We start from the raw sequence: 13,212 nt of genomic DNA on the forward strand, positions 1-13,212 counted from the left end.
GTTGCTAATGCGAGACGCTGTTCGTTGAAAAAATAGGTCTCCTCTATCTTCCCGTAGTTGGGACAAAGACTGTTTGTCTGTTTGAAGGACTTTAGTTAACAAAATCTTCAGATTTATAACGGACCCTCAGGCTAGCTGAACATGTACTGCGGAGACGCATCGACATCTGGTAATCATCTTACTCGAAGAATAGGGTCTGCGTGTGGCGAGCCACGGGACGGAAACCGTTGGAATGTTTACTGTCGCGTGCCGTCACAAATATTTCTTTTAAGGAGAGCTATAGAATTACTCCATACCTTTGTTAGACAAAGTGTTCATCCCGTGACCGCGGCTACGTTCGGCGACTGGCTGTCGCCTCGAGCCCAAGCTCATTATCAGAAATCTCGAACAAATACAATCGGATCGAATGACGACAATTGTTTAATTACACCTATGATAGAATCTAGATTACGGTGTTAAGGGATTTTCCCGAAGTTCCAAAGGGAAGGCTCCGATGTCCTTTCATCTCCGACATATATATACGCGCATATTATTTGTCTCTTTATTTTTATTATGTTTATTAGTTACATTATTTGAAATACTTCATTATTAATCATTCAATTATGATAGCCTTTATGCAATATAATAATCAAACGGTTCCCATTTCTTATCAGCAGATAACAAACAAATCCCTATCTTACCCTTCCCCGACTCTCCAGAAGCAAGAAACAAAAACAGATAACAACTCATTAAACGAAACTCCATTAAAGTCATCGATATAAGAGAAAGAAAGTAAGGACAATTAGTGAAATGTGAATGGACAGTTTGATAAAACAGACAGACCGATAAGTGAGCTAACAATGGTGGGGTCGCAGGTGAAATAAGGGTTAAGGGATTTCGATTAGCCCGATCTAGGTCCGGGATAAGTTGGAAAAGAGGATGCGCGTCGAAAGGTCGAAAGTGGCGAGTGTGTGGAGTCATGGGATGCCTGTGTGGTGGGGGGAAGAAAGGGATGGTACCTGCGCCAGCTCCTTGGCTTGAAAGGGGTCGGTTGGGTATCGCGTTAACACGCGACCGGCAGTTTCTCGCGAACCGCGAGCCGTGTCGTACTGTGCAGATGCGAGCACAGCTTTGCCTCACTTCACTCCCTTTGCACCTGTCGCGTTCAACTTCGCGCTTCAACGACGCGACACAGCTGGCTTTCGCGTGGGCTCTTTCTCGACCACTGTTAACCTCATCGTACCGCGAATCAAGTTTATTGCCCGTCATACTAAATTGTACAACATGAGTGATAATTGCGTCTACACGTCGCGTGTTACCGCGTGACGCATCATAAGACACGATTTTCATGCGAATGTTATCGCAGTGTGTCGTCGATCAGGGAACGTTTGAATCGGTGCAATCGTTTGAGCGGTAACATTCGAAGTAATATACGGTGGAGTATCGTCGAAACTCTCGCTCTTTCTCTCTCTCTCTCTCTCTCTCTCTCTCTCTCTCTCGTTCGCGTATCGATTCAACTAACTCGTTGATTTACGACCTTTTTCTCTCTCTGTGAGACAGAGATCAGTATGCGGATCATCGATGCAGCGATTGAAGTTCCATTGCTCTTGACTGACAAGAGCACTTGACTATTTGAAATTCGGGTGGCGATCGTCGAACTAATTGCCGGTGAGCGTGGCATCCATCATCGTCGTTTGCGTTCTTGATAGGTGGCTTAACTTGCTCGTGACTTCCGTACTCTCGCAAATCGAGTCGAGTCGAATCGAGAATCGATTGTGTTTCGAGTTGAATCGCGACGCTGTCATGCTTTATTCGTAAGAAATATCGCGTTTGGAGAATCCCTAATCGGTTTTCTCTCTCGCGAATGACGAAGGGAGAGGGGAAAAGAAAGTCTAATCGTCTTTCTTGACGCGTTGTCATTACGTTCGCGAATCTTTTTCGGATTCTCGCTATTCAAGGCTCGAGGAATCTCTTTGTTCGAAGTGAACTGTGACAGAGTTAAATTGCGATCGCCGGTGGCGGCTGTGTGTGCGTGTATGAGATCAGAATTCAGGAGAATTCAGCGAATGGACCACAAGTGCAGCGGAACTGCCAAGTACAGTCGGCTGCCGTGCAACTAAGTGCATCAGCTGGCCATCGAGGTTGTCGAACAAACGTAATTGGCGTTGTCATCACTCGTAAGTGAAAAAAGCTTTTGTTTATATTTTCTGGATTTTTTCCTAGATTTACTACGTCGCGTTTGTGTCCGTGGTGTTTATATCGTTGTTTGTTCGGTTATTGTTAGAGATCGAACTATTTTGCGTGATACGAAATAGGATCGGAAGGTTAAGTATTCACTGTGGAATAGTGCGACATGGCACTATGATTAATTTTTAATTGTTGATACTGCTTCATAGTTTGATGAGTTATTTTAATGATATATATGTCGAGTTTACATTAAAATTAGGGTTAGGGGCGTGAAACGAATCTTCATGTGGATTACACATGGTCGCCATGCAATAGAGAAGGCATTGACCAGTGCAAATACGATTATTACAGAATTTGAGAAGTAACCGTGGTAATCAGATACTCAGATACACCTCGAGAAGCTAATGACAATGATCCTAGGTTCAATAACGAATCCGCGGTCAACGGGATGATAGATGTACGTGCTCACAAAATCTAAGTCGAACTCTTTGTTAATAAAACGCGTAATATTCACTGATCGTAAGGCGTTATTTTTTTCGTTGATGAGATCGCAAGAAAGAATGACTTTCCGTCCCGATGATGCCACTGAACAAAATTACATGGGGTGTGTCTAAGGACACGGGATCCTCGGATTCGTCGAGGAAAGCCTTCGTTCGTAAGGTGAGGGAAATTGGCGTTGCTGCTAATTGGTCAATCTCCATATCGGTGGTTAGAAAAGACGCTAGCCGCTCTCGAGAAAACACTGCACATGTACTGCAGAAACGCATCGACATCTGGCAATCATCTTACTCAAAGAATAGGGTCTGCAAGTGGCGAGCTACGGGACGGAGACCGTTGGAATGTTTACTGTCGAGTGTTACCACTATTTTTTTTTTTTTAAGGAGAGCTATCGAATTACTCCATTCCTCTGCTAGACAAAGCTTTCATCCCTTGACCGCGGCTACGTTCGGCGACTGGCTGTCGCCTCGAGCCCAAGCTCATTATCACAAATTTTTTTTTTTTTATTTAGTTTTTTACATTCACAATTTGTCCGATTTGGACATTTGGTAGAATTTTTTGGCTGTTTGATTATCGTGCGGATGGCTACCCCCAGCGGGGTACCATCTACGTGTTTGTTAGGTTATTTCCTTTGTGAGATCTGTTGGATGTTTCCTTTTTAGTCTTCTTTCTATGCTTGATGTGTTGATCGTTTCCGCTGCCAGCCGGTTCGGGTGCGTTGCTATTCTTTCTTTGTACCTTCTTGCACATCTGCTAATCTCCTCCTTGACCGTTGGTATTCCCAGGTCCTTCCGTATGTCCTCGTTTCTAACGTACCATGGGGCGTTTACTATTGTTCTAAGAATTTTTGCTTGCATTGTCTCTATTTTGGTTATATGGCTCATTGCTGCTGTTCCCCATAGTGGTATTTTGTACGTCCAGATTGGTTTTATGATCATTTTGTATATTTTTAATTTATTTTCTATACTTAGTTTGGATTTTCGACTTGTTAGTACGTATTTTGTACGTCCAGATTGGTTTTATGATCATTTTGTATATTTTTAATTTATTTTCTATACTTAGTTTGGATTTTCGACTTGTTAGCCAATGCATTTGTCTCCTTGACGTCTGTATTTTGTCTGTTATTGATTTGATATGCTGTTTCCATGTGAGTTGTGTATCTATTTGGAGTCCTAGGTATTTGACTTGCCTTGTTTGTAATATGTGCGTGCCGTTAAGAAAGATGTTTGGTGGTATCTGTTTTCGCAGTGTGAATGTAATATGGTTGCAATTACTAGGGTTTGCTTTAATTTGTTTAACTTGTAGCCACTTTTCTATTTTTGTGATATGTTCTTGTAGTAATGTGACTGCTGTTACAGGGTTACTGTGCCTGACTAGTACTAGTACTAGTAGCGCCAGCGAATGTCAGTATTTTGCTATTGGTAGTTGTTGGTATGTTGGCCGTGTATAGTCTGTATAATATTGGTCCTAAGACGCTTCCTTGCGGAACCCCTGCCTTGATGTCTTTGACTTCGGAGCATGAATCTTTAATTTTTACTATGAAGGTTCTGCTGCTTAAGTACGATTTTAATAAATGGTATATTTGTTTCGGAAATTGTTTCCTGATTGTTTGTAGAAGGCTTTCGTGGTTTATTTTGTCGAATGCTTTCTGTACGTCCATAAAGAGGGCTGTACAGTATTGCTTGTTTTTTAGTGCTAGTATTATTTTGTTGACCAGTCTGTGCATTTGCTCTATAGTGGAGTGTTTGTTTCTGAATCCGAATTGGTGATCCGGTATTAATTTTTCCTTCTCTATTATTGGTTTTATGCGGTCGTAAATTACTTTCTCTAGTATTTTAGAGAACACAGGAAGTAATGATATTGGTCTGTATGATGTAGTTTGATGTGGGTCTTTGCCTGGTTTAGGTAACATTATGATCTATGCCAGTTTCCAAATTTTAGGAAAGTATTGAATTCTTAGTATTGCGTTAAATATTATTGTGATTTGTCTTATCGCTTTTGGCGGAAGGTTTTTCAAGATTTTGCCATTGATTAGGTCGATTCCTGGTGCTTTATTATTTTTTGTTTCCTCGATTATGTTTCTAATTTCTTGTGCTGTTGTTTTAGATATGTTTTTTTTTCTATTTATTTATTTGAATTTTACAATTTGTCCAGTAGGACATTTGGTAAAATGTTATATCTTGGTGTTGTAATAATATAGCATGTGGGTGGTTACCTCCAGCGGGGTACCATCTTCGTGTTTGTTAGGTTGTGTCCTTTGTGAGATCTGTTGGGTGTTTCCTTTTTAGTCTTCTTTCTATGTTTGATGTGTTGATCGCTTCCGCTGCTAGCCGATTCGGGTGCGTTGCTACTCTTTCTCTGTACCTTCTTGCGTATCTGCTAATCTCCTCCTTGACCGTTGGTATTCCAAGGTCTTTCCGTATATCTTCGTTTCTGACGTACCATGGTGATTTTACTATTGTTCTGAGGATTTTAGCTTGGATTATCTCTATTTTGTTTATATGGCTCATTGCTGCTGTTCCCCATAGTGGTATTCCGTACATCCAGACTGGTTTTATAATTGTTTTGTATATTTTTAATTTATTTTCTATACTTAGTTTGGATTTTCGACTTGTTAGCCAATGCATTTGTCTCCTTGACGTCTGTATTTTGTCTGTTATTGATTTGATATGCTGTTTCCATGTGAGTTGTGTATCTATTTGGAGTCCTAGGTATTTGACTTGCCTTGTTTGTAATATGTGCGTGCCGTTAAGAAAGATGTTTGGTGGTATCTGTTTTCGCAGTGTGAATGTAATATGGTTGCAATTACTAGGGTTTGCTTTAATTTGTTTAACTTGTAGCCACTTTTCTATTTTTGTGATATGTTCTTGTAGTAATGTGACTGCTGTTACAGGGTTACTGTGCCTGACTAGTACTAGTACTAGTAGCGCCAGCGAATGTCAGTATTTTGCTATTGGTAGTTGTTGGTATGTTGGCCGTGTATAGTCTGTATAATATTGGTCCTAAGACGCTTCCTTGCGGAACCCCTGCCTTGATGTCTTTGACTTCGGAGCATGAATCTTTAATTTTTACTATGAAGGTTCTGCTGCTTAAGTACGATTTTAATAAATGGTATATTTGTTTCGGAAATTGTTTCCTGATTGTTTGTAGAAGGCTTTCGTGGTTTATTTTATCGAATGCCTTCTCTGTGTCCATAAAGAGTGCTGTAAAGTATTATTTGCTTTCTAGAGCTGTTATTACTTCGTTAGTGAGTCTGTGCATTTGCTCTATCGTAGAGTGTTTGTTTCTGAATCTAAATTGGTGATCTGGTATCAGTTTTTCCTTATCTGTTATTTGTTTTAAGCGGGCGTAAATTATTTTTTCTAGTATTTTGAATAGTACAGGAAGTAGTGAAATTGGTCTGTATGATGCTGTTTGGTGTGGGTCTCTGCCTGGCTTAGGTAGCATTTTGATCTGTGCTAGTTTCCATAGTTTAGGATAGTATTGGATTCTTAATATTGCATTGCAAATTATTGTGATTAGTCGTACTGCTTTTGGAGGTAGGTTTTTTAGGATTTTACCATTGATTAGGTCGATTCCTGGTGCTTTATTGTTTTTTGTTTTTTCGATTATGTTTCTAATTTCTTGTTATGTTGTTTTAGGTATGATGTAGTGTTTGTCAGTTGATGTACTAATGGTTAGCGCATCCTCGTCCGTATGACTATTGTAGTTGCTGTTGTTGATATTATGTGGTGTAAATGTGTTGCATAGGTGGTTGGAAAATTCTTCAGCTTGCTCTTCGTTGCTTCTTGCCCATGTGTTATCTGCTCCTCTGATTGCTGGAACCAGTTTTATTGTCTTCTTTATTTTTTTTTTGTGGCTTTCCATAGGGAGCAGTTGTAGTTCTCGTGTGCAGATAGTGACTCAATGAACTTTGTGAACTCGTTGTTGTTGTGTTCTTTTATTTTGTTTTTAATTTCCTTTGCAAGTTTGTTTAGGTGTTTTTTGTTTTCTTTTGTTCTATGTGTTTGCCATTTTGCTTTCGCTTTTCTTTTTTCTCTAATTTTTTCGAGAATGTCTGGCGGAATTATTTTTGTTTGTCTATTTGTTGATTCGGGTATGGTGGTTGCCCATGCTGCTTCCTGAATAGTTTCTGTAAGTGTTGTTACTGCTTGTTCGATGTGTTCAGGTTTTTCCAATGGGATGTTGCAGTTGATTTTGCTCTCAATTATTTCTTTAAATGTTTGCCATTTGGTGGTTTTATTGCATAGTGTCTCTGAATTGCTGTAAAGTATTGGTTTGTTTCTGTATGTAATTATTATGGGTGTATGATTGGAGGTAAGCTCAAGGCTGGGTGCTATGTTTAGTTTATTTGCGTTTAGTCCCTTTGTAACTGCAAAATCAAGTAGGTCAGGTATTTTGCTCAGGTCTGTCGGCCAATATGTCGGTCTTCCCGTGGATAATATATTGAGGTTTTTGTTTCTAATGTATTTTTCCAGGGTTCCGTTCTACAAGTTGGTACCGTTGTCAGAGTATATTGTTAGACAGAATCCTCGACGAGCAATAAATAAAGCTTGTGAGGTCGATGACCAGCTCGATGTGAACTGCTTTAACTGCAAAACATACAAAGATTGCCACGTATACCTTAATTTCGCGTCGGTTGCGGTCCTTTCGTTCCTTGATGTAAAATGGTCCGCAATAGTCAATTCCGACGTTGGTAAACGGCCGAGATTCCGTTATCCGTGCGGCTGGGAGGTCAGCCATTACGTAATCCACTGGAGGTGGATTGGCACGGCAGCAACGGACGCACTTCTTCACAGTGCTCCAAACTTGACTACGTTCGTCGATAGGCCAATAAGATCATCTTATGGCGTATAGAGTAGCTTGAGTTCCGGAGTGGAAGGTTAAGATGTGTTCATGCTCGATTACGTGTGCTGTAACGGAAGACTTAGGTAAAATAATCGGATGTTTTTGACTGAAAGGCATTGTTGAGTGACTGAGTCGGCCTCCGACTCGCAACATCCCCGTCCTTGTCCAGAAATTGATTGAGCCGTTGTAACTTTCCCCTCACTGCAGAATTTCGATCAGCTCGGAGAATACGGATCTCATCTGAAAAATAGCAAAGTTGTAATAATTTGACAAGCTTGTTGTGCGCAATAGTCAAATCATGTGCAGTTAGAGGTCTCCCTCGATCCTGTTTTTGTCTCCATCGAAGACAACGAGCGGTAACTCTGATTAGTTTAGGCCAAGAGGAGAATATCTCCAGCAGACTGTGGTCGGCGGGAGTCACGGACAGACAGGTTGCCTTCTTTTGCTCCGGTATTTCGATTGGTAGTGGTATTGGGTTCCACGTCGGCCAATATTCTTCAGGTTGTTGTAACCACTCCGGTCCATATTGCCAAATGGTTTGTCGTAGAAAGTCTTCGGGCGATTGTCCTCGGGATATGAGATCCGCAGGGTTGTCGTTCCTTTGAATTTCTGCCACACGATTAGCGACGAATGTTTTCAGCGTATGGGGTGATGTGTTGATCCAATGAAGGACAATGGTAGAGTCAGTCCAATAAACAGTCCGAGAAATATTGTTTGGCAGTGCTTGAAGGACTGTGGTAGTCAATGTTGTGAGAAGAAGTGCTCCACTCAGTTCCAGCCTTGGAATAGTCTGTGATTTGAGCGGAGCCACTTTTGACTTCGCAGTGAGGAGTCGTATCCAGACATGGCCCTCCGGAGTGATGGTGTGAAGGTAAACACATGCCCCATACGCCCTTTCGCTGGCGTCACAGAACCCGTGTAGCTCAATTTCGGTTGCAGACTTGATGACAGTTTTGCGTGGAAACCTTACGTGGTTTAGTAATGGTAACTGCGTATAGTATTCATTCCATTGTGTATGTAAATCAGCCGGCAGAGATTCATCTCAATTGATTTTTAACGTCCAAAGTCGTTGGAGTAGCATCTTAGCTCGCACGATTACTGGCGCAAGTAATCCAAGAGGATCGTAGATCTTGTCGATTTCGGAGCTGATTATTCTTTTCGTGATTCGGGAGCTGGTAGGATTGATTTTAACGGAATATAGGATCGAATCGTCAGAGGAGTTCCAAACAACGCCCAGAGTTTTGAATGTTTGAGATTCGCCTAAAAGTTGTTTGTCGTTTATATCCTGTTCGGAATGTCCTTGTAGCAGCTCTCGGTCGTTTGATGCCCATTTTTGAATATTTAAACCGGCTAGTTTGAGTAGTTCTGTGAGTTCCGTTCTCAATGATTGTGCCTCGACCTTTGTATCAACCCCTGTGAGAACATCGTCGACGTAGAAATCTCGCTGTAAGACTATCGCCGCTTGTGGATATCGACGTCCCTCGTTGTCCGCAAATTGTTTGAGGCACCGAATGGCTAGATAAGGAGCCGCCGAAAGCCCGAACGTTACTGTGTTAAGTTGATAGGTGTCAATTTCTCCATTAGAGTTACGCCACAAAATTTGTTGGAATTTCCGATCCTCTTGACGCACAAGAAATTGCCTGTACATTTTTTCAATATCGCCTGTAAGGACGTATTGATGAGAACGAAATCTCAGGAGAATAAAAAATAAGTCTTCTTGTAGTTTCGGTCCCGTGTGAAGTAAGTCGTTTAAGGAAACTCCGGTGGTGGTTGGTGCCGATCCGTCGAACACGACTCGGAGTTTCGTTGTTTGGCTGGACTCTTTGATCACGCCGTGATGTGGCAGAAAATATCCGTCGGCCGTGGAGTGGTCCGTGGTGATCTTCGACATGTGTCCTAATTCCAATTATTCTCGTATTACGGCGTGACAGTCGGCTTCGAATTATTTATCTCGTTGGAAACGACGGCACAGAGATGTGAGTCGTTTCATCGCCATGGCTTTAGAGGATACAAGCGAAGGCGTTGTTTCGATAAATGGAAGAGCGACAATGTATCGCCCTTCGTCGATTTCGAAAATGCTCCTCGCATTGTCGTTCCGCCTCAGAACTGTGTGAAGTGGGCGGTCCCTCGTCGATTTCCCAAAAAACGGGCGAGGTCCGCCTGTAAAGCCGTCGTGGAAGCGTGAAATGTACGAGCTCAGGATTGTGGGGTTGGACTCCCCCCGATGACCCATCCGAATCGCGTTTTTTGCAGCCGCAAGTCGGGCCCGTTTGAGTGACTGATATTGAGTTGACTTACGCAAAGTGATGCTAGTGTTGGGCCGGCGCTCAGTAAGATTTCGATCGGAACAGGTCCATGGAATGCTGGATCGGCAAGTTAGAGATTCCTCGGTATTTGTATCAGTGAGCGATCTATGGGTTGATCTGGGACCCAAGTCGATATAGTTGGAATGACCAGGAACGTCAATGTGCGTTCGTATGTGCCGTCAATTGAGGTGATCGTGGCCGTCGATATAGCGTTTCGAGGTCGTCGATAACGCGTCGAGAGTTCCGATTGGGACCGAAAATTTCCGTTGGTTGAGTTTCAATGAACTCGCGAGTTTTTCGGTTATGAAATTCATGCTAGAGCCGGTGTCTAGCAGAGCTCTACAAGGAAATGGTTGATTTTTATTGTTAAGTATGTTGACCTGTTCTGTGACCAAGAGATCGTGATGCAATTTGGAATGAAGCGACGTCAGTGAATCGGTTCTCTGTGATTCGGTTCCAATTAATGTCGTCGTCTGAGGTAGTCATTCCTTCCCGTGTCGTTGAGAACTGGACGGTAGGTTTAATTCGACTACTTTTGTTCGAGAACACCGAGGTTCGCGTTTTGGAGACGTTCGCGGAGACCCTCGGGGAGAAGTTCGTGTAGACGATAGGGGCGACGACAGGGGAGACGTGGATGCGCGTCTCGAACGATGGGACGACCGAGGTGTCGATAAACTAGGTGATGATCGTCCGTTAGAAGATCGATCGCTCGAAGAATGACCGCTCGACGATCGGCCACTAGATGATCGTGATTTGTCGTGACCTTGGTGTTGATGCAAATATGTATGATGTCGCTGTCTGCATATGCGACATGAACCGGCAGAGTATTGAGCATGAGTGTGTCCTGTACCTAGGAAATTTGTACAGAGTGAAGCCTTTTTGACGATTTCGAGGCGATTTTTGGCAGACTTCACCTTGAACACATCTCAATGCCATATTTCGTGTGGTCCTTGACAAGTTGGACACGCCAACATCTTGTGTGTAGTGGCGAAAGTGTGAATTCGCGGCGCGTGTTGTCGCTGTCGGTTATGTTGGTCGGGCGCCTTTTTTATCTCGGTTGGTGTTGAACTTGTCCTATCGCCGTTCGTCCGTGTTTTAAGAAAATCTACCAAGTGTGTGTATGACGGCATTTTTTTGTCCGGTAATGTGCGTTGCCATTTGCGAATGATAGCTTCGATGTGAACAATTTGATGAGGACAACGTTTGACGTGATTGGTTCACCTAATTTATCTAAAGCTTTGAGATTTATTTCGATCGTCTCAAGGAAATCGTCTATAGCTTCGGGTGTCTCCTTAGTTATTTTCGGATAATCGAAAATCAAGTCCCAGTGGCGCATGCGGACTTGACGGTGACAGTCAAATTTGTCTTTTAGAACGTCGATAGCGATTGGATAATTCACCTTTGTAATGTCTAACGATTGGATGCTTCGCGTAGTTCTTTGATTTCTGTAGCGTCTTCAGTGTTGTTGCTTTGATTCTGGTTGTTTGTGGGCGTTGCTTGTCTAATGTTTCGGGTTACCTGCGCGTAACTTCGGTTTCCTTGGGGATCTGTGTTACTGTTTATGGCTTTTTGTTCATTTTGTGCTTTCAATGTTGCTTCATTATCCGTTATACTTTGTTGTGGTTGGTAGTTATCGACTGATCTATTGCAAAGTGGTGGCGGTTTCATCTCCGACATATATAATACCTTTAATGGAATGTTTGTACTTTGACTGGTATTTACTTCCAAGAATGATAGAAAGGTTCAATATATGTTGTTTCGTGTATTTGTAATATATCTTAGCTTTTTGTATGAAAATTAACCAATATTGGAATCAATTGGAATCGAAATGCCTTTATGTCTGTTTTATATGAAGACTTCAAGTTTACCGAATTACGGAACATCCTGACAATCGGGAGGTTATCGGACGCCGAGTTTGCCACGGCGTCTAGGGGTAAAAATGGAAACAAGAGCGATCTACAGCAGCCTCGTGCAGAAAAACACCGCCCTTATCGACGATATGGAGTCGCTATCATTAAAATCAGACACGGAGTCTTCGATTCAGTCATTGTCCGCACGATCAACGTTATCTCCTCTACCGGAAACATACGTGCTCAGTTAGTAACATTTCTATTTCGACTAGATTTTTCAAGTGTTAACAATTATCACTCAAACCTATATTTAAACGTATACAACAATTAACAAATTTTTAATACAACGCTATGTTATCGATACATATTGTATCATCATCGTACTATATATTATTCTTATATTTAATTGCATTTCTTGAAATCAATCGCGCTATGTAATTCACTAAATCAGCTAACATATACAACATAAGATATTTTATCTTCTTAATCCTATATCTCAAGACATTCTGCAAACATATTAATTTCAATATAAAAATATCTCTTCGAACATGATGCATTTCATCATCATGTAAGGATTATATGATTTGTAAATTTAAATTTTGTATGATTTCTATTTTCAACAGACGCTGACATCCCTACAGATGACGAGACGTTCCTTATGCCGGAGGACGAGTCGATGTCCGCTTCCTTAGCAGCACGTCTTGAAGAGTTGTCGTTTGCCGAGGAACGAATCCTGCAGATGATTAAGTTGGAAAGGGGACACGGTGGCAGTATATGGTTGTAAGTGACAGAGGATAACGATGATAGCGTCTATGTCCAAGCGGTGTCGGTAAAAGGATCGGCCAATATGGCCGAAAACGGGAACAAAGGTAAGCTTGAAGAGCCATTCTTTACCGGGGCTGCATTAATTCGAAGAAATTTATTGGCCGCAGGCGATCGCATCGTGGCGATAAATGGGCAGAATTTATTGCATTTGCGGAATGAAGACGCTCTGAAAATGCTGCAGAGCTTGTCCGATACGATCGAGCTGGTCCTCTCTCAAGCTGCTTCCCGTAAAAACACGACTTCCAGGAAGAATCACGAACAACCTGCGGAAAATAACAATTTGAAGTGAGTATGAAGATGTTTCTTTCCTTGAATCTTACTTCTTTTATGATACATAATCTTTTATGTTACGCGTTTGTTTTTTTAATTAAATTTAATTTTAATATTAGCTAAGTGAGCGAGCAGTTGCTTCTGAAATGAAAATAAGTTCTCTTGTTTACGCTGAAGAACTTTCAGTTAAAGAGGTTGATTCTCTCATTGCGACTGGGCGATGTAGAACTTTATATTGTGAATTTGTTAGATTTTCCTTAATTCGTTTCAAGTAAAGTAATCAAGTGAAACATCCCAGCACTTTTTTTCGCTATGTACTTAATTTTAACGAGAATGGAAACAAAATTTTGGGTCTGTACTTAATAGTTTTAAACATACACGGGTTATTATAAACGGACTGTTAATTATTCTTGGTATGTAGGTTATCTGTGAAATTTGAAATTCTCTAG

At 41.6% G+C, this 13,212-nt stretch overlaps 1 protein-coding gene and 2 long non-coding RNA genes across 3 annotated transcripts in view; 2 read left to right on the plus strand and 1 right to left on the minus strand.

Moving 5' to 3' along the window:
- Positions 1–13,212, plus strand: part of LOC138182071 (uncharacterized) — a 17,267-nt gene continuing 4,055 nt past the window's right edge. Inside the window, exon 1 of the long non-coding RNA XR_011173687.1 lies at positions 1–251. This is a non-coding gene — a long non-coding RNA (uncharacterized LOC138182071). The remainder of the gene's footprint in view (positions 252–13,212) is intronic.
- The window catches only part of LOC138182068 (uncharacterized), a 1,633-nt gene continuing 936 nt past the window's right edge, over positions 12,516–13,212 (plus strand). Inside the window, exon 1 of the mRNA XM_069117608.1 lies at positions 12,516–12,778. Coding sequence (XP_068973709.1) covers positions 12,516–12,778 — 263 coding nt within the window. The remainder of the gene's footprint in view (positions 12,779–13,212) is intronic.
- Positions 12,626–13,212, minus strand: part of LOC138182069 (uncharacterized) — a 26,496-nt gene continuing 25,909 nt past the window's right edge. The window contains exon 3 of the long non-coding RNA XR_011173685.1: positions 12,626–12,756. This is a non-coding gene — a long non-coding RNA (uncharacterized LOC138182069). The remainder of the gene's footprint in view (positions 12,757–13,212) is intronic.

Source organism: Bombus flavifrons, chromosome 7, assembly GCF_040668555.2.
Source record: "Bombus flavifrons isolate JBK064 chromosome 7, iyBomFlav1_principal, whole genome shotgun sequence".
NCBI classification, from domain to species: Eukaryota; Metazoa; Arthropoda; class Insecta; order Hymenoptera; family Apidae; genus Bombus; species Bombus flavifrons.